The sequence below is a fragment of the Rhamphochromis sp. 'chilingali' genome (genome assembly GCF_963969265.1).
Source record: "Rhamphochromis sp. 'chilingali' genome assembly, chromosome: 8".
Classification (NCBI taxonomy): Eukaryota; Metazoa; Chordata; class Actinopteri; order Cichliformes; family Cichlidae; genus Rhamphochromis; species Rhamphochromis sp. 'chilingali'.
In genome coordinates, this window is record NC_137935.1 from 29,297,395 (window position 1) to 29,325,378 (window position 27,984).

Here is a 27,984-nt window from a genome sequence, read left to right on the forward strand (position 1 = left end):
CCCTCCCCCCCTACTCCAGGTCTGGCCACGCCTCCGGGAGAGAATGGCCGACCCCTGACCGGGGCTCGGCTGCCAACACACCACCCAGCTGCTGCTAATCTTTCCTCGCTTGGGCTGAGGTATTTACCAGACGGCAGTCGACGCTGGATTGTACTTGAAGCTTGGTAGTTTAGTGTGCTCGCAATTCTGTGACTTAGCATAGTCAGGCTAGCCTTCTCATCAGATGTTGTTGTTGCTCGTCCATCAGGTGGAGAAGTACAGAGCGGAGAAAAGGGCTCGCTGGTTTTATCACTCGGGAGGAGAAACACACACGGAAGGAGCACACACGGATTTTCACTGAAGAGTAGTGATTAGTGGTGGGCAGATCGATCCAAATATCGATTATATCGATACCAAGTTGGCATCGGTATCGAATCAATACTAGGCTGGTGAGATCGATTCTTTACTTTTAAGTTCCGCTCTTGTTTGTAATGCTGTGCTTTTGGCAAAGGTCGCTGGACTTGCTGCTCCTGTGTCAGCGCAGAGCAGACGCACTTTGCTCCCTCTTCCCCCTCTTGTGTTGACATGTTGCGCTGTCACTTGACGTGACTTAGACAAGTTGGGGGTTGTTAAGTTGTTTACATATTATTTATATTTTTATCAGCTGTTATTGTTGTTGAGAATTTTAATTGTAAATTTTGTATTATAGTTTCCCAGCAGTACTTGTTTTGATTTGTTTACTGGTTTGCACAATTTATTGTAAATTTTTTATTAAAAAAATAAAAATAAAATGAGTAAACCGCCACGGCAGACCTGATGGCATTTTCATGCTTCACAGCATGATTTATTCTTACAATAATCACATGGCTGCTGTAACAGTACATTCTGCTCCAGCTCTCCTGCTGCCAGCTGTACACATCACAATCAACAACAACACAGAACACAGCACAGGTTTTAAGCCGGCGAGGCATGATTGTAGATGCCGTGCAAGTGAGTCCATCTCAGAACGTACCCCGCCATATACCCCCTTTGCCCCTGAGACAGAGCCTAACCTACTCGCCCCCTCCGCGAGCAGGCGAGGGAATCGGCCCAGACCATCGGCGCCCCAGGTAGCCACCCATGTGGCAAACAGCAGCGGGGCAGCAGGCATGGAAGTGAGCCGGGGCTCACAGGCAGCTGAGCAGGTGGTCGGCGCGCAGTACCACGCAGCGTGCCGGCCTCTGTTGGAAGAGAGGCTGGACCGGACAGCACGCTGCCCTCGGATGTGGCAGGACCCCCCCCCCCCAACCGCACCTCCGTCTCCAGCTTGGCAGGTCCCGCCAGCCTCCAGCTCACCCTGAACCGGTCCTTCCCGTGCGCTGTCCACCGTTACAATAATCACACGATTTCTCTAACAGTACATTAGTACAACGGCTGCAGCTCGCCAGCTGTACACATCACTAACAACAATACAAGCAGAGCACAGGTTTTAAGCCAGCCAGGCGTGATTATAGACGCGGTACAGGTGAGTCCATCTCACCTGCAGTGGCATCGCAGAGCAGCCACAATAAGAAAGCATTTTCTATTTAATTATAAACTTTATCCTAATTATGTCCTGGGTTTTAACTATTTAATAATAAAAAATGAACCATCACAAAAAACACTTAAGGTTATAAAAATTAATTGAGACTTAGCAATTCAATGACGTATCCACCTTATTTATTGAAAAGTATCGGTATCGGCATTGATATCGGCAATACTGGCCCGCATTTACTTGGTATCGGATTGATACCAAAATATGCAGTATCGCACACCACTGGTAGTGATGTGCGGATCGATCCTGAAATATCAATTCCTCCGATACCAGTAATTTATGTTCTATAATCGATTCTCACATTAAAATATCGATATTTTAGTAATTTAGAGTAAATTTGTAGTTTATCATTAACAGGAACACAGTGGAAAGAAACTATAACATTCGGATTGTCTACATTCAGAGGAACTACTTCCTCTTCCGCCTTTCATAGTCATGTGCAAAATATGGCTGTATAAATGTCTCGCAGCCCCTTGGCGTGCGCACTCACAACAATGGCTGAGCGTAATTGTGCGGACGTATTTTACCTCCACAAACAGCTGAGACGTGGTTTGCGATACATGTGGCAAAAAAAGTGCTCCAAGAGTGAGGTGTTGTGGCCATACTAGGGAGGCATTCAAAAGGGCTGTTGGGGGGTGATAAATACATTTTACAGGGTTTATTGATCGGATAAAATACGTTAAATGTCACCATTATTATTGGCCGGCCCGGAAACAGCGGGGGTGTCCAAATTCAGAGGCTGCTTCCACCTGAGGACCCGACCTTGGCGGTCTAAAGAAAGTAGTAGGGTAGTACGTCACGAGCTCCCTCGGTGGAGTGAAACTCTGCCGTCTGCTCCTGGCTATCTAATATATAACCGGGCACTGACGTAAACTCTTCTGTTTAATTATTGTTTGATGTTTATTCAGCTGTGTGAAAACCCTGAAGGAACCCTCCCGAGGGATTAATGAAGTTAAATTTAATTTAATCTAATCTAATAACTTTAATCTCAGCCAAACCGATTTAGTCACGAACAAATAAAACACTGAAAAAGCCAAACAATAACATTTTGAAGTTATCAAAGTGACTTATATATCATGTTTAACCCGAGTAGTGAAAGACCGTATCAGTATCATCGATACCACCCTGAATATTACTTGGTATCGGATCGGAAAGGAAATCAGTGGTATCGCACATCACTAACTCATGTGCACCACCTTCGGGAATTGGGAGAAAATCACCTTTGGACAATTGCCCTTCTTTGTTTAAGACTGTATTTGAGCACTGTAAATAAACGCACTGTCTGCTTTGTATCCAGAGTTCTGCGCTTGAGTCCATGCTTTCCATTAGCCGTGACACTTAAATTCAAATTCAGTTCTGCTACAGTTAATATAACCCTTTGACCACGAGGACCTTTTGAGGTCTAATCAGGACATTTTCACACGCATCTTAGTAAATAAGTTACCGTGTTCTGGAGTTGATATAGAAGCCCTCATAACAATTATTGTTATTAGATTGGACAAAATCCAAGATAAATTAAAGCTTATCCATGAAATTCTTGATGTCTGCTGTACAATCATTCGATCCTCGAAAAAGAAATGTGCAAACAAATCATAAAAGGTCGCAAATTATCATGACGTTCATGTCTGTGATAAGTGTATGCAGCTTTCTGATGTTTTTGTGTTTTTTCTGTTTAATTTGATTTCCTTTAATTTGTTGATTTACGCTACCGGTGATGTGTGGGCCACTATTCTGGCTCTGATCCGGCTTCATGGCTTCAAGAGCTTCTGGCTGTGAAGGCTGCCTCATGGGTCCGTGCTCAGAATGGTAGAAACCATGATAATAGCTGATAAAGTGTGTTTATTTTAACAATATGCCATGGCTACGATCAGCTGTTTTTCCACATGCTTTCTTGTAATAACTGTGTTTTTAGCACTGTGTGTGACAGAGTGTGTTGAAGCTGGAAAAGTCCTGTTGGGTTACAGCATCAAAAGAGAAACTCTGGGGCTCTGAGGGTTTGGTTTACTGACTTCATACTAGGGCTGGGAGATATGGCATGAAATCCATATCGTGATATAATTTGAAGCACGTGTGGTAACGATATATATATCCCGATATATTATTTTCTTCTGTATAACGTATTTTCCACACTATAAGGCACACTTAAAATCCTTTAATTTTCTCAAAAATCGAGTGTGCCTTATGTATGAATTCTGGTTGTGCTTACTGACCTGGAACCGATTTGGGCGTGCAGAAATCTGTTCAAAAATGTTTTGATGGATTGTCAGAGCATTACGGCTGCCGTAGTGAGGAGCTTCGCGGAGTAATCTGGGTCCAAAACTCCGTCCCTTCAGGTCCCAAAGTCAAACGAACATTGAGAGTTAAAAATGGTCTAAATTCTTTCATCTTTAATAAAATCATCAGCGTTGTTGCTTTACTAGGTGTAACAATTAAGTTTAACAACCAGGCATCCATGAAAACAGAAGTTATTAAATTTAACGGAGTTAGAAGTTAACAGGAAGTTAGCTTGCTAGTTTCCACCTAAACATGACACACCATGTTCTGACTGAGAGATTTTTTAAACTAATTAAAACATACAGCTCTGCTACCACTTCTGACATAAATGAAGACAGAAAACTAAACATCAGTGGCGTTTGCAGGGTTACTGAAGTTGGACTACCTGGTATATAATGTTGTGCTACGTGATTGCTAGCGACACAGCTATGTTAGCATAACATTAGCACAGTGAAGCTGGATGATGAACGCCAACTTTTTTTCTACTCGATAAAAGTTAACGTGAGGGATTCTGGTGGTCAGGGACAAATGCAATCGCAAAGCAGGATGCTATACACGGGGCAAACGTCAGTCAGGAGAACAACTGAGATTATTCATCCACAATACAAGGTAGTTATTAATGTACTGCAACAATATGGGAATAGAACAGCTACGAGAGAATTCAACATTAATGAATCAATGTTACGGAGGTGAAGCAGAGTTTTTGGCTTTCCCAATATTTCAAAAGTGCTTCATCTCTTTGCTATGACTGTCTCCCGGCTTAATTTGCAGATGATAACGGTTGTAGCCGCTGTGACGCTTTCGACCAAAACAGGCGCAGCTTGATGACATCATCAATATGCGCTATGGCGATACAGCGGTATAGTCAAAATCTCTACCGTTGGCCAAATTTATATCGTTTGTATCTTATATCGTTTATATCGCCCACCCCTACTTCATACTGCTTTAAATTTAGTGTTGTGCCATAAAATCCATCCTGATTTAATTACTTTTTAATTTCATGTTTTTGGTTTCTGATTTTTGTGTTTATTGTAAACTGGTATTTGGTAATTGTAACAAATTAGGGTTTTTCATGCAGTGCATTAGTGATGGCCCGCTTGAAGCTGACGCTCCGGAGCGTGTGTCGAAAAAAACAACACACTGGTTCAGAAGCACTGTGTCGAGGCTTGCTTCGTTTGGCAAAAGTCACGTGACCAGTGACGTCCGAAGCTTCATTACGCACGTAACTGCTTCGGTACCTGATTCAAACGGATATAAGGAAGTGAATCATCCACGGGATTCGTGGAGTGTGTTGATGGTGACAGATAGCGACGAGGTGATCATTCCACTGACAGATATGGAGCCAGCGAGGAAGAGAGGACGTTCTGGCGTGTGGGAATATTTTGAGTTGATTTTGCTCAATTTATTTTATCTGCCGAAGTGAAAAACCTGAAATGTCCAAAATCATGTTTTCATAATGTAAATATCATTACAGCATATGACTTTAGGAACACTTCCATGTGAATTAAAGCTGATGAAGACTACAACAATGTATTTGACACTATACGTACATTACATTGCTACAGTTTAGAAAATCATTTTGTTTATTGTTTTTAGGTGATAGTCTGCAGGACCCAGGAATACCTGCATATCTACCAACTTGCAGTGTAGTTCCTGCACTCCACAGCCTCTTCTGTTCCATGCAAGTGGATTTTCTCCAGGGCAGGAGAAACTATTTCTAAGAAAAGAAACAGACTCAGCCAGCGCACAGTAACACTAATCCTCTTTTTAAATGTAAATAACAAAAGGGCTACCTTACATAGATCATGTTTTTACTTTGCAAGTTCTTGATTAGGGGTGGGTTTTGATTATCGCCTTTCTGATTACAATCCATGCTAAATTGAATAAAGTGATATTGATTCATTAAAATCCCGTGTCGATTTGTAAATTAACGTTATTATGCCTGAAACGCCAGCACCTCAGGTTAAACCTCACAACATGTCGTCAAACACCATGCAGCTAAAACAGTAACTGGGAGCAGGTTTACGGATTCTGCATACAAACGTAAACACAGAGCGCGGACCTGACGCGTCAGAGTCAGATTTTGGTGCGTCGTCGGGTCCGCGCTGTGTTTGCCTCTTTTTTTTTTCGCTGGCTTCTGCAGCTGCAGGTTTCATAACTCTCTGTTTACATCTCTAATTAAGTCTCACATGTGTCAGCTTTCTTTTAATAGATACGAAATTATGGATATATACTGTTAAATGATCAGACTTGTAATATTTCTGACTGAGGCAAAACTTTCCAGATTCCAATCAAATTGAATCGGATCCTGTATCGAATCAAAATGATTCTACAAATCAGTGACGATGCAGCCGTACTCAGCTTCCTAAGCATTTTCCCTTTCCAGTTCACAATCAATCCCACCCCTAGGTCAAAAATATGTATAGGAATTGGCCTAATCTAATATTTTGTATGAACCTGTCCAGCTGTCCAGTGATTAAACGACAAGTAGATGGAGGCAGGACTTCACAGCAGGGGCATACTCCATAATGTGCTGTGCATTATCATATGTATATTATATATATTGCTCACTTATTGTATTTACCAACATCAAGGAGTTATGAGCAAAGAAAGGCCACCATAGTGCATGTTTAAATAGGGAAAGTTTATTGATCAAAATGTATTACGCAGATACGCATTACATTTTTTCAGCCCCCCAATCGAGAAAACAAAACCAATTACATGTTCAAAGCAACGGAACGGTGGCCCAATATCAGAGAGAACTCCACTCTTGAGTGAGCAGTGATAATTGAGCAGTCCGTTTTATTTTGCAGATTCAAGCTGCTCTTCAAAATTTTCACCACCAGATGTCACCGGAGAGGACTGTGTTGAAAAGCTTCGAGTAATGAACCGTTTTTCAATACAAGCTTCAGTGCTTCGGAAAGCTTCATTTGGCCATCACTACAGTGCATAAAAAACTTCGTGGAAAACACAGTGACTTTTTCTAACACCGCACTGTGTTGCTGTTATGTGGCTGTTGCTTCCTCTCTGCTCACTGACGTTAATTGATATTAACTGCGCTGGTGAGCAGCAGCTGGTAGATGCACTTGATTACTTCGGCTGGCTGCTGAAGCCTCGCCCACCTGACTGTCCCAGCCCTCAGAACTGTGTTTTTTTCCACAGCTGTCTGCAGAGCACAAGTGGACATCTCTGTCTTCGGCTGGACCTTTTACTGCGACTGTTTTAGAAACGAGCGCGTTTACGTCACAAACAGCAGGAGGAAAGTATTTGCTGGACCAACGTCAGTGTTTTAAGAGGTAGGAATTTATTCCATGTGTTTTATGAAGGTTAAGATGACGCATCAGAATCTTTGATCGAAATTAGCCTTCTTCATAGATCGTAGTGTCTCCACATGGTGGGTCTTTTCCATTTTATTGCCCGTCAGAGTAATATCTGAAAAAAAAAAGAGAGATTTTATTTGCCCACACAACAACAAAAATATCTTTCAAAGTTTTTTTCAAGTTATAATATTTCCATTTATATCTTTAAGGATGATTGCTTTTCTTTGTTTTTATTCTGATATTTTGAAAATGACCTCAGGTTAAGTCTTTCAGATATATCTTAATCACTTTATGTTGTATTCAGGCTGGCTATATTTTAATGAAAGTTACGTGTCAGTATAACGATCATGTTCAAATTAAATCTCTGATTTAGCTGTGAATAGGTACAAAGATGGTGTTCTGTGGTCTACGCAGTGTCCAGATGGAACCAGGTAAAACATCACTTAATAGGAGATTGGGGGGGGGGACGGCTGTAGCTCAGGAGGTAGAGCAGGTTGCTTACCAATTTGGAGGTTCGACCCCCGTCTGTTGCAGTCTGCATGCCAAATATCCTTGGGCCATGTACCAACCCCAAGTTGCTTTCTGATGCATCTATTGGCGCATGATTGCCTGTGCACTTCCATAGAAAGAGTATAGAAAAAAGTGCTTGTGCAAATGGGTGAATGAGACAAGTTGTGTAAAGTGCTTTGAGATAGAGTAGAAAAGTGCTGTATAAGAACCAGTCCATTTAACTGGTTTGACCAAGTTAAGATGTGTTGTAAATTTGGATGTTTCTGTTTGACTGTCAGTTCCTCTGAAGAGCATTGAGGTGGAGCTGGAGGTGAGGGACCATGTGGCTACAGTGGTCTCCACTCTGAACTATGAGAACAAGGAGGACAAACCATTAGAGGCTGTTTTTGTCTTCCCTCTGCCTGGAGATGCTGCTGTCTGTCATTTCAGTGCTCAGATTGGACAGACGCAGATTGTAGCTGAGGTGAAGGAGAAACAGAAGGTGAGCTGGACAGTAAATATAACCTGATTATAAGTGAGCTTCAAAATAAACAGTGAATGTCACTGACATGTGTCACCTGTGCTTCAGGCTCGTGAGGAGTATGATGATGCTCTGAGCTCCGGTCAGCAGGTCTGCCTATTGGCAGAGAGTGATGAGAGTCCAGATATATTCTCTCTGTGTGTGGGCAGTCTGCCTCCAGGAGAGAGCGCCTCCATCAGGTTGGAGTACGTCACTGAGCTGGCTGTGCAGGCTGATGATGGTCTGAGGTTCTGTCTGCCTGCTGTGCTCAACCCTCGATACCAACCTCAGGGTAGGACAACTGTAGCTTTTCTTTTGATCCTGCTTGCCTTTTGTGTTGTTCTCTGTCAAGATAACCTTTGTTGCCACTGATTTTCAGTCCACCTCTTGTGTAAATTCGTATGCCTCGAACCCTTTTTCCCTTTTATAAGAATGGCTTCTTGATAGCCACCCTCCTTTTGAGAGCGTTTCTGATGAAGCTTCAATGAACAGTAAATGGATCAACTAAAGACCCAGATCCATCCCTCGGGTCCTGTTAGCTGTTCGCTGGATCTTTTTCCTATTTCTTAAGGACATGACTTTCAAATCATTATATGCTGTAGATAGTTTGTTAGGCCTGGCACTTCTTCACCTGTCTAGTTTCCACAATGTTTTAAGGACACACTGCACAGCTTACCCAGATATGTCAAGTTTTTATCTAATAGCACTTTGGCAATCATCTTATTGGTGCCAAAATATTATTTTATAAATGTCAAAGTGTTATTTTTTTACTTTTTCATGGTTTCAGCTAAAGAAATGGGAACAACTGATGTGTACTTGCAACAGGCTGCCTAAAGATACAGTTTAAAATTGTGTCCACTTTGCTAAGTTGTCTGTTATGTGTAGACACAACACTGGTTCCTCCCTTGAGTTGGGTGCCCATGAAAAAGGCACCTAACATAATATGTACACAAGCTTTTATTACTGCACCTTCTCATACCTGGGTTTACGTCCCCCTTATGTAAATGTGTATATGAGGGAGATTTACAGAGAACATTAAAAGTCAACATCCAAATATATGGCCCTGCAGATGATACTTAGCTTTATCTATTGTTGAAGCCAGATGGCAAACAACAGTTGAACTAAATTATGCTGAAAAACTAGTTCATGCATTTATTACTGCAGCGAGAGTACTGACTGGGCCTAGAAAAAGAGAACATATTTATCCCATACTGGCTTCTCCTAATTGGTTCACTGTCAAATCCAGAATCAAATTTATAATTCTTTTACTCTCATGTGACTTTTGTTTCACTGTGATTTGGTACTATACAAATAAAACTGAAGTGAAATGTATTAAAATCAAATAACAATAGAAAGAAAACCAGAACATGAGGTTCAATTAATTTTTCTGTGAACCTTGAAGTTGATACTGTAACAAAAGATTTACTTCTAATCAGTCTGATACTGTGTACAGGTAGTGCAGGTGCAGGTTTCCAGGTAACTTCTGTTCCAGCCTCTCTGGAGCCCTACAGTCTGTCTTTTTCTGCCCGAGTGTCCTCTCCTCGTCCAATCTCTAAAGTAGAGTCCAACTGTTCCCTGGACCCTCTGCAGTACCTCAACACTGATCAAACCCAGGCCACGGTAGGTAGAGTGCTGATGTGTCTGTGTTACTTGTTACTGATGAATAAATATGAATGTGTTTGTGGTGTGCAGGTCAAGCTGGCTGCAGGACACAAGTTTGACAGAGATGTTGAACTGCTGATTTATTACAAAGACGCCCACCAGCCCACTGCTGTGGTGGAGGCAGGACAGGCCTCTGCTGAGCTGGGTGAGTGAAAGTTTTTAGTTTGCAAATACACATTTCATTATCCTTACTTTTTAACAAACAGTTTATGTGTTGGAATAAAAAGCATTTATGTAATTTTCTTTTTCTGTCTCTCATTTTCAGGCTCTCTGATGGGTGATCCAGTGGTGATGGTGAGTCTGTACCCTGAGTTCCCCCAGTCTGTGATGTCTTCAATGGCTCCATGTGGAGAGTTTGTGTTCTTAGTGGATCGATCTGGAAGTATGGGATTTAGGAACCACGGATTTCCTCGCCAGACTCGCATCCACGGTGCCAAGGTATTCATAATAAGTTTACTCTGAAATCTTTAATTTCATGATGTGCCTCTCACACAGTGGCCTCACCATCTTTTCCCTCTTCCCTTAAGGACACTCTACTGTTGCTGTTGAAGAGTTTACCAATTGGCTGCTATTTCAACATTTACAGTTTCGGGTCCAAATATGAACACATCTTCCCGTGAGTCTCTGCCTCACATCAGTCAGCCCAACAAAAGTCTGTTTTTGATACGAAGTACATGTACTTGTGTATTGGTGTTTGTGTAATGACAGTAAGAGTGTGGAGTACAGCCAGAAGACCATGGAGGAGGCTCTGAAGAAAATAAAGAAGATGAAGGCTAATCTTGGAGGAACAAAGATCCTGAAGCCCCTCAAATATATTTACAGCCAGGCCTGCATTCCCAATCAGCCCAGACAGGTAACACAGACATATACACTGACATTACACTGACTATTAATGCACTTTTTTTTAAACGCCCAGCTTGAACAGTTATACAAAGTTAGTGTAGTGTCCAGGAAACAGTTCTGCTCTTTTGTTTGCTTGTTTATTGTGTATTACCATGAAAGTATTTTTGTTTTTGAAACTTAACTCAGCTCTCAGAACTAGTTGTGTGTTTCTGGGTCTGATGTTATGTCCTTATGTGCCAACTCTCCTCTCCAGCTGTTTGTCTTTACTGATGGACAGGTGGGAAACACCAAAGAAGTGATCGATCTGGTGAAGAAGAATTCAGATTCTCACAGGTGAAACTACAAAAAAACTGTTATATCTACACAATTACCAGAATGTCCAACATGTCCTCTGTGTACACAACAAAAGCTGTTGTATTGCAGGTGTTTCTCTTTTGGGATTGGGGAAGGGGCCAGCTCTGCTCTCATCAATGGGATGGCCAAGGAAGGAGGAGGTCACGCTCAGTTCATCACAGGGACTGACAGGATGCAACCAAAAGTAAGACAATAAGTCATAATAATTGTCATAGAATAGAATAGAATTCAACTTTATTGTCATTGCACATGCACAGGTACAGGGCAACGAAATGCAGTTTGCATCCATCCAGAAGTGCTTTAGTGATATAGATATATTACAATATATATTAGCAATAATATAGATATGTGAGTATATTACAGAAATGGGTCTATTATGGTATGTTATAATGTACACGGTATGAAGTATGTTGTGAATATTCTATAACTATAAGTATGTACAGGATATGAACAGGATATAAATATGAAAAACTATACAGAATATGAAATAAATAACTTTACAGAATCTGGGATATACAGCTATACAGAAATGGGAACTATGCAAGTTGTAAACAGTTGTAGGATTAAAGATTATCGAATGTACAGAATGATTATTTACACAGAGCTATACAGTAGTGCAGTTAAGATAAGTGAGGGTGTAGATAGTTTCTACAGAGGCTATATAAAGTGCTAGTGGTTGTGAGTGGTGGTTCAGTCCATGTTATTATTGTGTTTGAGGGTACAGTTGTCCATTGTGGGTGTGTGTATGTTCAGTCCATGAGTTTAACGTGGGTCAGATGTCAGGAGGCAGAGTTCAGGAGTCTGACAGCTGTGGGGAAGAAGCTGTTCCGGTACCTGGTGGTCTTAGTCCGGAGGCTCCTGTGGCGCCTCCCAGAGGGCAGGAGGGTGAAGAGTCCATGTGATGGGTGACTGGGGTCTTTGATGATTTTCCCAGGCCTTTTCAGACACCGCTTCCTGTAGATGTCTTTTATGGCAGGAAGTGGTGCTCCGGCGATGCGCTGGGCAGTTTTCACGAATCATAAAAAGACAACATGATGTTATTATTAGGACAGAATGATTAAAAAAAAAAAACCCCATAAATGTATATTTTTTTTTTTCTAATTCTTGTTGTTGTCAGGTGATGCAGTCGCTACGATTTGCTCTGCAGCCAGCTGTGGTCGACATCTCAGTCACATGGGATTTACCAAAGGAAGTGTCTGTCACTGTCCTCTCTCCACCAATCACAACACTTTTCCAGGGTCAGAGGTCACTGATTTATGCCCAGCTCACTGGACAGGTAGGAGCAGCAGCCTCTCATTAGGGGTGCAACGATACTCGTATTGATATTGAACCGTTCGATACAGTGCTTTCGGTTCGGTAAGCATATGTATCGAACAATACAAAATTTTTAATTTATTTTATCAACTTTCCTTCTGACGATGCTGTCTGTGTTGAGCGCTCAGTGAATCTGCACTCGACTGCTCCGCCTAGGCTGCACTGTCGAGTGCAGATTCACTGAGCGCAGGGCAAGCTAGCCAGACAGAGGTTAAGCTCTCGTTGCAACATGGCAAATTGAACCTCCCCCACCCTCATTCAGATCTGGCGTTTGGAACTATTTTGGTTTTCATGTGAAGTATGACCCTGAAGACAGTATGTTGGATGTGCCAGGCAATGCTCAATTACATGGGTGGGAACTACTGCGTTAGCGCAGTTAGCTCGTTAACGTGTTGGCCGTCCAGCCCCACACACGGGGCGATCCGCGGTAGCTCGTTAACGGAGATTTGCCGTGTTGTGGCGTTAACTTCATTTCAGATTAACACTGACAACACTAGTGTGAACACAATGAATATGACTGCACATTTCCTTCCGACATCATCCTAGTGCAAAGACAAGTGGAAGCAGACAAAAACAACAAGCACGCATGCTACAGACTTTACCAGAGTCATTTAGACAGCCGTTAGCACAGGATTCTCCTTATGGGACCTGATATCTTTAATATGCTGCTGAGAATATAGCCCAGAAGAAGCATATAGTATAGCTTTTATTTTGGAAAGAGCCATTTCTCTGTAATAAACTCTCTTTTCCAAAGATGAGTGATTCCTCAATCAGATACAGGGCTTGCAATATCGCTAGCCCGACGTCCCGGGGCTAGCGATTTTCCCAGTCGGGCTACCAAAATCTATCTCTGCCCTGCCCGTCGGCCTGTCGTAGGAAGGAAAAATATATGTCAATGCTTTTGCATTCTTTCGGAAATGTAGCTGGGTAATTATGTCATTGGCATCGGTGAGCCACTGTCAATATGTGACATATTGAAATCGCGTTTGAATTTGCGCTTGTTTTTTGCTTTCACTTTGCAATCGCGCGAACTGTGTATAGAGAGCGACAGCACTGATCTGTGAGTGATGATAATTTGCGCACCAATTCCTCTGACATCGTCTTATTAATCGTTAGCTTACTATGCAAACATGACAAGTGAAATCTCCCGCAGCAAGCTTAAACATGTGAGAGGTTGATCGCGCAGAGAATTGCTGACCGTTATATGTGTGTGTGTGTGTGTGTGTGTGTGTGTGTGTGTGTGTGTGTGTGTGTAAAAGCAGCAGGATATATATTTTAGTTCTGCTGAGCCAAATAAGACAGGTCAGGGTGAAGAAGTGACAGCCAAAGAAAAGCTTACCACAAAACTGTAAAGTTATGACAAATCAGACTATAAGGCAAAAAGAAAGTGCAGCTTTATGGTTTCATGGACAAAATAATTTCTGTGGCTGCAATATGACGAGCTAAATAACCAGGGCTGCACATAAGTGGTCCGCAGGTGCGCATTCGCTGTCAAAATAAAAAACGTGCACAAGATAAGAAGTTGCAATGCGTGTTTGCGTACATAAGATTTTCTGGAGGAGGACAGACGTTTGTTTAGAACTCTTAAAGATGTCGAAGAAGCTCCTTTAAGCAATTACTGTGATGTTCCTCCACCTCCAATGAAATGTCAGGAGTCCGAACTACAAAAGAAGCACGTATTCTCGGAAAAGTAGTTGCAGGAGGTGAGCTGGCTTCAAACAAATGATGAACGCACAAAGAAGTGGTGCAGAATGTGCTGTGAAAATTTAATAAATGACAAATTAAAAAGGCATGAACATTTTTTTTTTTTTTTTTTTTTGTATCGAAAAAAATATCGAACCGTGACACCAAAGTATCGAACCGAACCGTGAATTTTGTGTATCGTTGCACCCCTACCTCTCATGTTGTTGTTTAGGTATTTGATGACAGTAATTAACGTGACTTCTAACACTGTAATTCTGTGTCAGAGCTCAGAGGCAGCAGAGGGCTGTGTGACGCTGAAGTACAGCCTGGCAGGTCATCCCTCTGAGAACCAGCTGCACTTCAGTCTCAGACCTGCAGAGGACACTGGGTAAATGAGTTCATATCTAGTGTCAGAATTAGATATGAAAACAGAATAAAGCATTATGCATATGTCAACGTGACTGCATTTGCTTTTAACTCAGAGCACAAGAGCACCTAACTACTACATGTATTTTTGTAGGATAAAGAAAAAAAGTTAATTTCATGTCAGATTTCTATGGAAGCCCGTTTCCGCCACTGAAAAAAAAAAAAAAAGGATCCATAACTCAAAATTTCGAGTTATTTTCTCGAAATTTTGAGTTAGCGCTGCCAATCAGTAATCTACGTGAATGACGTCATTTCCATGTTACCCGGAAGCTGAAGCCCTCAGCTACAAATGCTACAGCTAAGCTACCGGTATTACATCCAGTCGTGAATGCACAGATTGCTGAGTGTTTTCAGCCTGGCTTCACAAATGATGAAATCCCTGTGTTATTAGCTGAATCACATGGTGTTACTATCAGCAAACATACTTTAATTTGTTGGGATCCGTTTTTGAGTGCGCGGTCCTGCGCCATATGCTTCCGGGTAACAAGAAAGCGACCTCATTCACGTATATTTTTGATTGGCAGAGCTAACTCGAAATTTCGAGAAAATAACTCGAAATTTCGAGTTATGGATACTAGCTTTTTTTTTTTCTTTTTTTTTTTAGTGGCGGAAACGGGCTTCCATAGATTTCTGTTCATTAATAAGTTGCATTAAATATATCATTTTTGAATTTATTTTGGCAAGATGAAAGTGTAAGAAGAATCCCAGCTGTACTTCTTCTTTCTCCCTGTTTGCAGATTAACAGTCCACATGTTGGCTGCTCGAACTCTGATTCGCTCCCTCGAGATGGAAGCAAGAGACGACAAAGGAGAGCGTGATGAGGAAATGAAGAAGAAGGTGGAGGAGTTGAGTATCCAGTCAGGAGTGAGCAGTGCCTTTACTGCCTTTATTGCTGTTAGTAAAAGCAGTGGTGAGGCGATACAAGGACCCCTGATAAGCATAGAATGTCGAGCAAACCGTGAGTATTCACATTTATATTTTCTGTATTCTGAAACACTGAATGTTGTTTTGCTTGTCCTTTCAAGCCCTACTTTATTAACACAACATGAGCTCAGAAGGATGTACTGTGAAACATGATTATTAGCACCATATTTTGACCTCTGAGTTGGAGTTTTCATTGCCAGGAAGGTAGATTTCTTTTTACCTTGTTCATTCACAGTGGTAACTTATGCCGAACACTTAATTGGTCTTGAGCAAGTTATATTGAGAGTTTCAGTTCAAAATCACTCTTTAAAATATGCAAAATGTAGGCCTCTACTTACGAGATGAGTTTTACACATGTAGTCTGCAGAGCTGTATCTTACTAACACAGCTGAAGGAAGGTATGCATGAAGTCACAGCAGCACAAAATGTGCAGTGCATGCACATGGCCCCAGTAGTGCTCGCTGGAAGCAACAATAAGGTTGCCAAAGTCTTGTGAGAGCTCATTTGTTTTACCCATCACGAGATGTTTCTTGTGTGACACATTGGTAATGAGACACCTTTCCAGAGGCCATCAGTTGGGACTGAAGCAACTGATATTAATTTGCACTAAGTGTCAGAACTGCTTTTTAATTACTGATAGATATTCTTCTTTCCATGCCCTTTTGCTCTTCCCTTTCTTCATGCGTTTTTCCCCTGTGTCATTTCTCATTTTTACACAGAATTTATGGACACGTTTGGCTTGATTTCTTAGTATTTTTGGATTGGATGAGTTGTTAATGATTTTTGGTTAGAGCTTCATGTCAGTAGCACCTTTAAAAATACATTAACTTGGAAAATTGGTGACATGTTTAATACTTATTTTAGCCACTGTGTGTATGTGAGAGAAAAAGACTCTTCACCACCACCTGGTGGTTGCAGGAAATTATGAGCAATTATTTTGTGGAAAAGTAAAATAGAATCAAAGGCTTTACACTGCTGCGTCTCCATTTCAGACCCATTAGTTACATTTGTAAGTGTGAAAATATGACGATATACTATAGAAAGTTCAAATGGTTATTTTCGGTGACTTAGTGGAAAACGGATAAAACATCTGAGGTACTGCAGACATCAAATAAGGATATACTGAAATGAATACGTTTCAAGATTTGGATAATGCAAAAAATGAAATTCAGGGATTTTTTTTTTACATTTTGAAACATATTATTTTGTATTTTGCATCTTTTTCCCGATTTTAACTCTCTTTTACAAAATTTTTATGGCTTTATGATTGAATTAAGATTTTTTTTTTTTTTTTTTTTTTTGCTACAGCTTGTCTGTAAATACACTTCAAAGACACTGTTTTTAAATCATGATTATAACTTTGTCTTGTGTCACACAGTTTTTTTCCTTCGCCAATACAGTTTTTCAGATTCCTGTGAGATCAGTAAAGGTAAGTAGTTTTACTGGAGCATGTGCAAACATAAACTGAAAAATAGTGTATAAGACAAAACAGAGTTCGTGCCACCTTTATTCTTCAGCGGAGCCTGAACTCCCTTAGAAGCTTTCTTGTAATTTCTTTATTTATTTAAAATTCAGGAATAGTTCTCCGCCTGGCTTGACTAACCAACAAGCAAATAGCATTCCTGGGAAAATGGTCGGGTACTAGGATTTATTTCTACAAGCATTCTGGAAAACTATTGCTTAATGCCACAAAGTCCGTCTTCTTTAAAGCCAATTTTTCAATTAGTCATTTTTTTAACCAATAAATTGGCACCTTTGAAGTTCCTCCACGGGTATAGCGGTTAAAACATATTCTTGGTGAGAAAGTGGTTGCTTGTTTAATTCCAGACAGACATAAATTCTACATTTGGGTTTCATCAGGAAGGACATTTGCAGAATAAGCCCTTAAGGAAAGGTAGTAGCTGGAATAAGATTTTAGTTAGCACTGTTTTTGGATTGTGTGTTTCTTTGAGTTTCTGTCTTAGTTTTTGCTATTTTCCATAGATTTTATTAATGACAGGTAGTATTTTGTTACTTCCCTGTCTTCTCTGCATTTAGTCTAACTTTAAAAAAAAAATTGATCATCTTTAAGTTTCAACACTTTCTTGTCACTTGTCAGTAATTTTGATCATTTTTATGAATTATGGGATAGTATTACTACCTTTCATTTAATTGATTGTAGTCCAATGTTTCCTCCAATATACCAGCTTCTGTCTTCCATACGGAAGGCAGTATAGTATGGAATTCCCTGTTTATCCAGCCTCATAAACCCCACCCTTGAGATTTTGTTGCTTTTTTTATTCTAAAACCTGACCTTTTAAAACCTACTGAGAATATTTTGACCAGTCATTGAATTTAACCAAAATTCTGATACTAAGTAAAATTGAAAATAATAATAATTTTGATATCTTTTCCAACCATAAAATGGAAGAAATTGTGCTACTCTTTGAACTAGATAAATACAAGTTTTTATTTATTTATAGACTGTGACTCAGAGGGGATTGTGCAGGGACTGTCTACAAAGTGCAAGGTTGAAAAGAGAGAGAGATATTTTAATCTAACTAATACAATAGTTTTTTTTTTTTTTTAAATAACTTCCTGCTCTTCTGTAGGTTATATCACAAACTTTAGTTCAGGTGTTTTGTAAAAAGACCTGAGATTGCATCCTTTAGCCGTGTCATATTCACTTTCTGTATTCATTCTCTCAGTTTGCCTTTGTATGACATTAATGTGTAAATGTATCAGTTCCAGTAAACTAAAATCTATGATTTGTCTGTATATAGGTACAAATACAGGATCCTGTGGTCTGATAACTGCCCAGAAGGACCCAGGTAAAAAAAAACAAAAACATCCGCTCCTGCATCTCTGATGGCATGAAGGTGGATTCAGTTGCATCAGAAAACAAAAAATACTATAAAGGCCCAGAATTGTTGAAACACTAAAGAAGTTAGAAAAGTAGGGAAAAAAAGTGGAAGAAGTATTGACTTAGACCCTACCTCTTTCATAATTCATTCATAATGTACCATCTGTAAGTTTGGATGTTTTGATTCTGTTTGTCTGTCAGTTCCTCCGAAGAGCATTGAGGTGGAGCTGGAGGTGAGGGACCATGTGGCTACAGTGGTCTCCACTCTGAACTACGAGAACAAGGAGGACAAACCATTAGAGGCTGTTTTTGTCTTCCCTCTGCCTGGAGATGCTGCTGTCTGTCATTTCAGTGCTCAGATTGGACAGACGCAGATTGTAGCTGAGGTGAAGGAGAAACAGAAGGTGAGCTGGACAGTAAATATAACCTGATTATAAGTGAGCTTCAAAATAAACACAGTGAATGTCACTGACATGTGTCACCTGTGCTTCAGGCTCGTGAGGAGTATGATGATCCTCTGAGCTCCGGTCAGCAGGCCTTCCTATTGGAGGAGAGTGATGAGAGTCCAGATATATTCTCTCTGCGTGTGGGCAGCTTGCCTCCAGGAGAGAGCACCTCCATCAGGTTGGAGTACGTCACTGAGCTGGCTGTGCAGGCTGATGATGGTCTGAGGTTCTGTCTGCCTGCTGTGCTCAACCCTCGATACCAACCTCAGGGTAGGACAACTGTAGCTTTTCTTTTGATCCTGCTTGCCTTTTGTGTTGTTCTCTGTCAAGATAACCTTTGTTGCCACTGATTTTCAGTCCACCTCTTGTGTAAATTCGTATGCCTCGAACCCTTTTTCCCTTTTATAAGAATGGCTTCTTGATAGCCACCCTCCTTTTGAGAGCGTTTCTGATGAAGCTTCAATGAACAGTAAATGGATCAACTAAAGACCCAGATCCATCCCTCGGGTCCTGTTAGCTGTTCGCTGGATCTTTTTCCTATTTCTTAAGGACATGACTTTCAAATCATTATGTGCTGTAGATAGTTTGTTAGGCCTGGCACTTCTTCACCTGTCTAGTTTCCACAATGTTTTAAGGACACACTGCACAGCTTACCCAGATATGTCAAGTTTTTATCTAATAGCACTTTGGCAATCATCTTATTGGTGCCAAAATATTATTTTATAAATGTCAAAGTGTTATTTTTTTACTTTTTCATGGTTTCAGCTAAAGAAATGGGAACAACTGATGTGTACTTGCAACAGGCTGCCTAAAGATACAGTTTAAAATTGTGTCCACTTTGCTAAGTTGTCTGTTATGTGTAGACACAACACTGGTTCCTCCCTTGAGTTGGGTGCCCATGAAAAAGGCACCTAACATAATATGTACACAAGCTTTTATTACTGCACCTTCTCATACCTGGGTTTACGTCCCCCTTATGTAAATGTGTATATGAGGGAGATTTACAGAGAACATTAAAAGTCAACATCCAAATATATGGCCCTGCAGATGATACTTAGCTTTATCTATTGTTGAAGCCAGATGGCAAACAACAGTTGAACTAAATTATGCTGAAAAACTAGTTCATGCATTTATTACTGCAGCGAGAGTACTGACTGGGCCTAGAAAAAGAGAACATATTTATCCCATACTGGCTTCTCCTAATTGGTTCACTGTCAAATCCAGAATCAAATTTATAATTCTTTTACTCTCATGTGACTTTTGTTTCACTGTGATTTGGTACTATACAAATAAAACTGAAGTGAAATGTATTAAAATCAAATAACAATAGAAAGAAAACCAGAACATGAGGTTCAATTAATTTTTCTGTGAACCTTGAAGTTGATACTGTAACAAAAGATTTACTTCTAATCAGTCTGATACTGTGTGCAGGTAGTGCAGGTGCAGGTTTCCAGGTAACTTCTGTTCCAGCCTCTCTGGAGCCCTACAGTCTGTCTTTTTCTGCCCGAGTGTCCTCTCCTCGTCCAATCTCTAAAGTAGAGTCCAACTGCTCCCTGGACCCTCTGCAGTACCTCAACACTGATCAAACCCAGGCCACGGTAGGTAGAGTGCTGATGTGTCTGTGTTACTTGTTACTGATGAATAAATATGAATGTGTTTGTGGTGTGCAGGTCAAGCTGGCTGCAGGACACAAGTTTGACAGAGATGTTGAACTGCAGATTTATTACAAAGACGCCCACCAGCCCACTGCTGTGGTGGAAGCAGGACAGGCCTCTGCTGAGCCGGGTGAGTTGTTGGTTTGCACATTTTTATTTGCAAACTAACAACTGATGATTAAAAACGTGTCCTCTTTCTTCCGGTGGGAGATAACAGTGTTTAAATATATTGTAAAATATAAAGTTTACATTCTTTTCCCCTTTTCATGTGTTTCAGGTTCTCTGATGGGTGATCCAGTGGTGATGGTGAGTCTGTACCCTGAGTTCCCCCAGTCTGTGATGTCTTCAACGGCTTCATGTGGAGAGTTTGTGTTCTTAATGGATCGATCTGGAAGTATGGGATTTAGGATCAAAAGAAGGAGTCTTCAGACTTGCATCCACAGTGCAAAGGTAGTCATAATGTGTGACTCATGAAGTCTTTAATCTCTAGTGTCCCTCTCACAGTGGCTTTCTCCATCTTTTTCGTCTTCTCTGAAGGACACTCTGCTCCTCCTGTTGAAGAGTTTACCAATGGGCTGCTATTTCAACATTTACAGTTTTGGGTCCAGATATGAACACATCTTCCCGTGAGTAACTCCTTCACCCAACAGAAGTCTTCTTGTTTTTGCTAAGAAATACACGTGCTTGTGTATTGGTGTTTGTGTAATGACAGTAAGAGTGTGGAGTACAGCCGGCAGACCATGGAGGAGGCTCTGAAGAAAGTAAAGAAGATGAAGGCTGATCTTGGAGAAACAGAGATCCTTGAGCCCCTCAAACATATTTACAGCCAGCCCTGCATTCTCAATCAGCCCAGACAGGTAACACACACACACACACACACACACACACACACACACACACACACACACACACACACACACACACACACACACACACACACACACACACACACGAGATTTAGGAGCTCACCCCAATCTTAATTACAACTAATAGTTGCATAAAGGTACTCTTGGAACATATATTTACCTAAAAATCTAAAGAGATAAGCTATGGTGACTTACTTCCTTTCCCTGTATTGGGACTGTACAACTTCACATGACTGTTTTACCTTACCAACAAATACAGAAACAGATGGATGGGTGTTTTTGTTCTTTTTGAACTATTTTCACATTTGGCTGAATAAGGTACACAAATTTAGTGTAGTGGCCCAACAAACTGGAGAGTATAAGGACATCTGCATAGAGCCGCACATTTACTTTCTGATAAGAAAATATATGTCACACCATCCTAAATGGATCTCCATTGTTACACAAGCAGTATGTAATTTGGATTGACACACAATTTGCAGTAATACCGTATTACCACGTAATTCTAGATACTGTTTTTAAAAGCTTGTCAGGACCATTATTGTTCAGGTAACTGGTCTTCATACTAACTGTGCATTGTTTGTTACTCCTAAACCATTTGTGTTTCTAAAACAAAGAACCAAAAATGGCTCTAAACACAAACTGTTTTACTGTTTTACATCTGTTTTATGGTGAAACTCTTCTTTCTAGCTGTTTGTCTTAACTCGCGGATGGGTGAAGAACGACAAAGAAGTGATAGATCTGGTGAAGAAGAATTCAAGTTCTCACAGGTGAAAACACAAAACATAACTACAAAATTGTGCAAAAGTCTTGATCCATCCCTCTTTTCTTAGTATTTTGCTTTTAAGGAGGCAGATTTTCTTTTCTTTTCTTTTCTTTTTTTTTTTTTTGTTTTTTTGTTTTTTTGTTTTTTTGCCATATTTAAGGTGGTCTTGGGGAATAGTCTTTCTAAAGGTCTTTAATTTGAACATGGTTGTGGCTGTTTTTGTTTAAGCCACATGACATTGACTTATGAGTCATTCAAGCATAAAAAGGCACTTGACTTAATATTTTATGAAATATAACAAAATGAGGGACTGCTTAAGGCTTTTGTGTGGTACCAGATATCTGCAGAATTCCCAGAATGTGCTAAAAGTTGTCTCTGTATCTAATGGAAACTGTTGTATTGCAGGTGTTTCTCTTTTGGGACAGGAGAAAACACCAGCTATATTTTCATTAATAAGATATCCAAGGAAGGAGGAGGTCACGCTCAGTTCATCACTGCGACTGACAAGATACAACCAAAAGTAAGACATTAAACACAATCAAAGTCAAATTAAACAAAACCACCGCAAATACTTATTTAATCAGAGAGTGTGATTCCAGTCATTAAAAAAAACAGCTCCTAACTCTTTGTTTTGAATTATTATTCAGGTGATGCAATCACTGCAATTTGCTCTGCAGCCATCTGTGATTGACATCTCAGTCACATGGGATTTACCAAAGGAAGTGTCTGTCACTGTCCTCACTCCACCAATCACATCCATTCTCCAGGGTCAGAGGTCACTGATTTATGCCCAGCTCACTGGACAGGTAGGAGCAGCATCTTCTCACAGTGAAAGATGTCTGTTGTGTTTTGAAATCTGATTAACAGTGATGTTCATGTGAAGATGTAGTTGGTTTCTAACACTGTAATTCTGTGTCAGAGCTCAGAGGCAGCAGAGGGCTGTGTGACGGTGAAGTACAGCCTGGCAGGTCATCCCTCTGAGAACCAGCTGCACTTCAGTCTCAGACCTGCAGAGGACACTGGGTAAATGAGCTGTTAGTCTGGTGGTACAATTAGTAGTATTAGCTTATACATTTGGTCAGGAGCAGTTATAAATTTTTTATTAGAGTAGAAATAAGTTCAGATTCAAAACTAATGATTCAATAGATTTGTGCATTCAATTTTAGCATGCACAGATTATACTAAGATTTGTTTGTATGCATTGTTTGTGGATGGAGCTAGCTGTGAGTATGTCATTGTTGTCATGTTATTAAACATTATTAGGATGATAGTGTAAGAAGAATCCCAGCTGTACTTCTTCCTTCGCCCTGTTTGCAGATTAACAGTCCACATGTTGGCTGCTCGAACTCTGATTCGCTCCCTCGAGATGGAAGCAAGAGACAACAAAGGAGAGCGTGATGAGGAAATGAAGAAGAAGGTGGAGGAGTTGAGTATCCAGTCAGGAGTGAGCAGTGCCTTTACTGCCTTTATTGCTGTTAGTAAAAGCAGTGGTGAGGCGATACAAGGATCCCTGATACCACCACCCAGTGAGTGTTAGCACTGATATTTGATTTATTCTGAAATAGTGAATGTTCAAAGTTCTGCTGAGGTTTTTTTCTTTCAAGTCCTACTTTGTGAGCACAGGGCTGTACTAAGAAGTGTCATTAATGGCTCAGCAAAATATGTTGACATTTGAGTTTTCAGTGTCATGAAGATGGCTCGCTTTTTATCTGATTACATCACCAACTTGTGCTTAACACCTGCCCTGTCTAGAGCGAGTTACATCGTCTTAAAGCACAGAATTTTTGCCTGATTCTTTCACAACCCCGAAGTTGGGACGCTCTTTAAATTGTAAATAAACACAGAAAGCACTTATATACAATTTAGAAAACATATCAAATGTTAATAAGAAAGAGGTAACTAAATAAAACAATAATAATAATTAAGTATTTTGGAATTTGATATCAGCTACACATCACAAAAAATTGAGACGGGGGAAACAAAACGCTGCAAAAATACATTTAAAAAGAAACAGCTGCAGGAATATTTTGCAACGACTTAGGTTAACTAGCAACAGGCCAGTAACATGTTTTAAACATTTATGTTCAGCACATCTAGTCTAATGTCCTATATAAATAAAATTGCCATTATCATTAGTGTCTAGAAATTGCTAGAAGACAAAGAATTTTTATTAAATTATCGGTATCATTTTTTTTGTTATATTTTAGTGGTATTATTGCTTTTGTTGCCCTTTTGCATCTTTCTCCCTTTATTGTGACTTTATTTTATCTCGTTCTGTCCTCTTCTGGTGTTTGCGCTTCTGTTTGAAGCACTTTTTTAAAATGATGATGATAAAGATGATGATTGTTTTGTGTGACACAGCTTTAAAACAGTGTAATTTGGTGGATTCCTGTGAGAGTCAGCCAAGCATCAGTAAGGATAAGTACTGTTACTTTTTGACACACACACACACACACACTTGCAACGACCTTGAGATTTTCCACAAATTTCACTCGATAGATTTTTTTTATTTTATTTTTTTTTACCTTTTCTGAGAAGTGCCACAAATTTCCAGCTACACCCACATTGTAAGAGTCTCAAATGGTAAAGGCAAACATTCTGTGTACATGTTCAGTTTCTTAAAGCAGGATTGATGGTCCTGCAAATGTGTCTATTCCTGTACATATTAGTGTTTGAGAGGGCGAGGGGTTTCTCTCCAGACGCCTTCTCACACTGTCCACCAATATCTTGACGGCACATTGCTGGAAGAAAATGATGTAATCTTGTACTGAATACTGATTGGTTGATAAGTGGGCTGGAATAAAGATGGGAGAGACAGTTGAGTTTGCTGGAAACAGGAGAACTGTGAAAAAACTAATTTTAAAGTTAAAAAATTACGGCTGGCTGATGGACAAAAACAGAACAAGCAAGAGTGGCACACAGACCGGTTGTACCGCACACTTTGTGCGTTGCCTCCATTTGGAAACAGAGCTTACTGCAGGCAGATGGGCAGTCCCTGATGTGGAGCAGACAGTGCATACGTTACCTCTGCTGGACATAAATCCCACTTAACATATAACTGATCCTTAGCCAAGCTCCATCAATGTAATGTTAAGGATGTAAAGTAACAGAAATTTTATGGTTTTTATCTCTGCAGGGATCTCTGTAACGGAGAAACTGAGATCAGGTAAAGGATTTACTCTTCCGAGATATTGAATCTCTGTGTAGACAGACACACACACACACACACACACACACACACACACACACACACACACACACACACACACACAGTTTAGTGAAGAAAAAAGAGATGTCTTGTTTGTGGCCCAGCAGATTTGAACATAATGAAAGTGGAAACAAAGTAATGGACACTTTATGCCACATTTGCCAATGTTAAATGTTTGGTTCACTCTTGTTTTTAATCACTTTCCAAGCTGAGTTCTGTGTATCCGGGTCTGAATTGGAATTTGTTATTCATGCCTTTTATTTAATTAAGGTTATTATAATTGTTCACTTCTCCTAAGTTCCTCTCTGGAACATCAGCAGATCGTTCAGGATGCCGCTGTGAGGCTTCTTACTAAGTATTCACACTTTATTGCATCAACTTCAGATTGCACTTTAAGATTCTGGTTTTGACTTTTAGAGCTTTTTAGAGCTCTGCATTGATAAGCACCAGCATAAATCAATGAAATTTCCCAAAAGATGGAAAATAAACCAAAAGCTAACCCAAACAAACCACACATATGCATACTGGGAATAGGAGAGGTCTAATTTTAACATCAACCCAACAAGTGTGCGTCCTCTGAGGATCTGTCTCTCACATCCTGCCCACTCATCACACTTACATTCTTGTCATTAAAGCTACCCTACCTTCCAAAAAAGAAAATTATTGTTATTACCAAAATTATTCACACATGTAAACTTCCAAAAGGTTATTTTAGACTTTTTTCTTTTGACTGAACTAAAAGTGAATCACACATTTTTCACATAGAAGTAAAAATACATCTTCATGGTTTGCCTGAAATTTTTCCCCATCAACAGCCTTCGGCTGCATTAACTGCTCACCTCAGAGGAAGGGTAAGTCAACAAGTGACACGTTTACTTTTTTTTTTTTCTCTTATTTTTGCTAGTACACATGTCAAAAACTCTATGAAATACAAGACGCATACATGTGTCTGTCTGTAACAATAACCTACAGTATGTGCACTTATTTTGTGCTTTTAATGTTTTCTTGAACTGTTCTTTTTCTGGAGTTGCATGATTTTGTACAGAATACATCTTTAGTGCCTTAAAAACTAAGACATGGGTCCACAGGTTTTTAATCTAATCCACGCAGGGTCAAAATTATGCATGCGGGTCCATATTTATACACATCTGCCACTAATATTTAATGTGCATGTTGCACCTTGACTACACACTCTTTGTAGCCATCAACAAGCTTCTGGCATATTTCTGCTGCTCTTCTTGGCCAGGCCCAAAATTACCATGATATTCATGTATGTAACTTTCTTATCACAGCCACAGAGTCTGAGCTGTCAGTCAAAGACCCTTTGCTGCAGCTGGTTTCCCTGCTGGAAGCCTCTGGATGCTGGTTATTGAAGCCAGCTTTGGCCTCTGTGCTGGGGAAGACCAGCAAGGAGGTGGCAAACCTGAAACCTGCATCGGTGGGTAATCATCACGTGTTCAGTCATAGATGTTTAAGCAGCAGTGCATTAGTAGTATTACACAGCAGCAAAAGTCTGGCAGACAAAAATAATGTATTTATTAATTTATTTAATTTTTACTCCTTTACTCCAGCTAATCATATCTAAGTGTAAGGGCAATAGCCTGCAATCTCAACATATGCACTGCTTTTAATTTGTGGAGTTAGGCCAGCAGTGAAGTGTGGGCCACCATTCTGGCTCTGATCTGGCTTCATGGTTTCAAGATGGATGCAAAGGACGAGTGGGAGCTTCTGGCTATGAAGGCTGCCTCGTGGCTCCGTGCTCAGAATGGTAATAAGACTAATAAATATTGAACTGCTGTTTTCTTTTTTGTGTTTTTGTTTTACAGTGTGTTCTGTTTGTGCTTAATCACTTTATTTTCAGCGACGTGTGTGACAGAGTGTGTGGAGGCCGGTAATGCGCTGCTGGGTTGCAGAGTAACGAAAGATGCTTTGGGGCTCTGAAGTTGCTCCTCCTTCAGAATTCAACTTTATGTATTGCATATTATCAGTGTTCACTAGAACCACAGACGGTAACATTTCAATGAGCAGCAGGGGGTGACTCCTCTGGTTGCAGAAAGAAGTCTTTGTATGCCTACGGGTAAACATCTTTGTTGTTTGCGGTATAAGTTTACACTTTCATAGAGGGGTTTGTCTTTCTGAATGCGGCATGATGTTCATTCACTAAATTCTGTTCCTGATTAGAATCAAAAAGGAGAAAATCACCTTGTGATGTGCCGTGTTTCTGCCAGTGGTGGAAACACTCAGCTCGATGCTTCACAACAGAACAACTAATCCCTAATGTAATGGTTGCTACAGTTTATGCATACAAACCAAAACATTCTGCACAATTGGTTTTTATTTTATTTTCTCCAATTGTCCCTGAGAGGCATGTGAATGAGTGATCAGCTATATCTCATCTATTCAGTTCAGTTTTATTTCTATAGCGCCAAATCACAACAGCAGTCATCTCAAAGCACTTTACATTGTGGGGTAAACGCCCTACAATAATACAGAGAAAACAGTCTTTGAGACGCTTTGTGCTTTCTGTGACACTCGCCTGCGATGCTTAGCTGAACCAATTATCAGTTCATGCACTTAAATATAAGGGCAACACTAATTGTTAGAGCATGTTAGCTTTTCCTGTGTTGATATAGTAATAAAGATAAATGTCTGATCTCTAATTGATGGCTTCTCTGGACGTGTTGATGTCTGTTGTATTTATCTTATCTTTCATTATTCTGTGGTTGTTCATCAGTGTGCGCATGTGAATTTGTAACTGAGTTTACTGTGCATTTGATAAAGATCCTCAACCTAAATGTAGTCTTTTTTTCTCTCATTGATAAACCTGTAACCTGTATGCC

The 27,984-nt window shown here is 40.2% G+C and overlaps 1 protein-coding gene across 1 annotated transcript; it reads left to right on the top strand.

Moving 5' to 3' along the window:
- Positions 1-408: 408 nt before the first annotated feature.
- On the top strand, positions 409-27,921 carry LOC308401802 (von Willebrand factor A domain-containing protein 5A-like). The gene is made up of 37 exons (XM_080890232.1): positions 409-428; positions 5,423-5,599; positions 6,640-6,888; positions 6,989-7,122; positions 7,520-7,577; positions 7,935-8,137; positions 8,225-8,447; positions 9,609-9,775; positions 9,848-9,962; positions 10,083-10,255; positions 10,345-10,433; positions 10,526-10,670; positions 10,914-10,993; positions 11,084-11,198; positions 12,132-12,290; positions 14,296-14,399; positions 15,175-15,395; positions 16,740-16,790; positions 18,124-18,171; positions 18,405-18,607; positions 18,697-18,919; positions 20,081-20,247; positions 20,320-20,434; positions 20,582-20,754; positions 20,842-20,930; positions 21,017-21,161; positions 21,861-21,940; positions 22,342-22,456; positions 22,584-22,742; positions 22,856-22,959; positions 23,254-23,462; positions 24,298-24,348; positions 25,073-25,102; positions 25,960-25,995; positions 26,437-26,582; positions 26,789-26,912; positions 27,006-27,921. The coding sequence occupies exons 5-37, from the start codon at positions 7,538-7,540 to the stop codon at positions 27,083-27,085; spliced, it is 4,182 nt and encodes a 1,393-aa protein (XP_080746358.1). The 5' UTR covers positions 409-428; positions 5,423-5,599; positions 6,640-6,888; positions 6,989-7,122; positions 7,520-7,537; the 3' UTR covers positions 27,086-27,921.
- Positions 27,922-27,984: the final 63 nt, after the last annotated feature.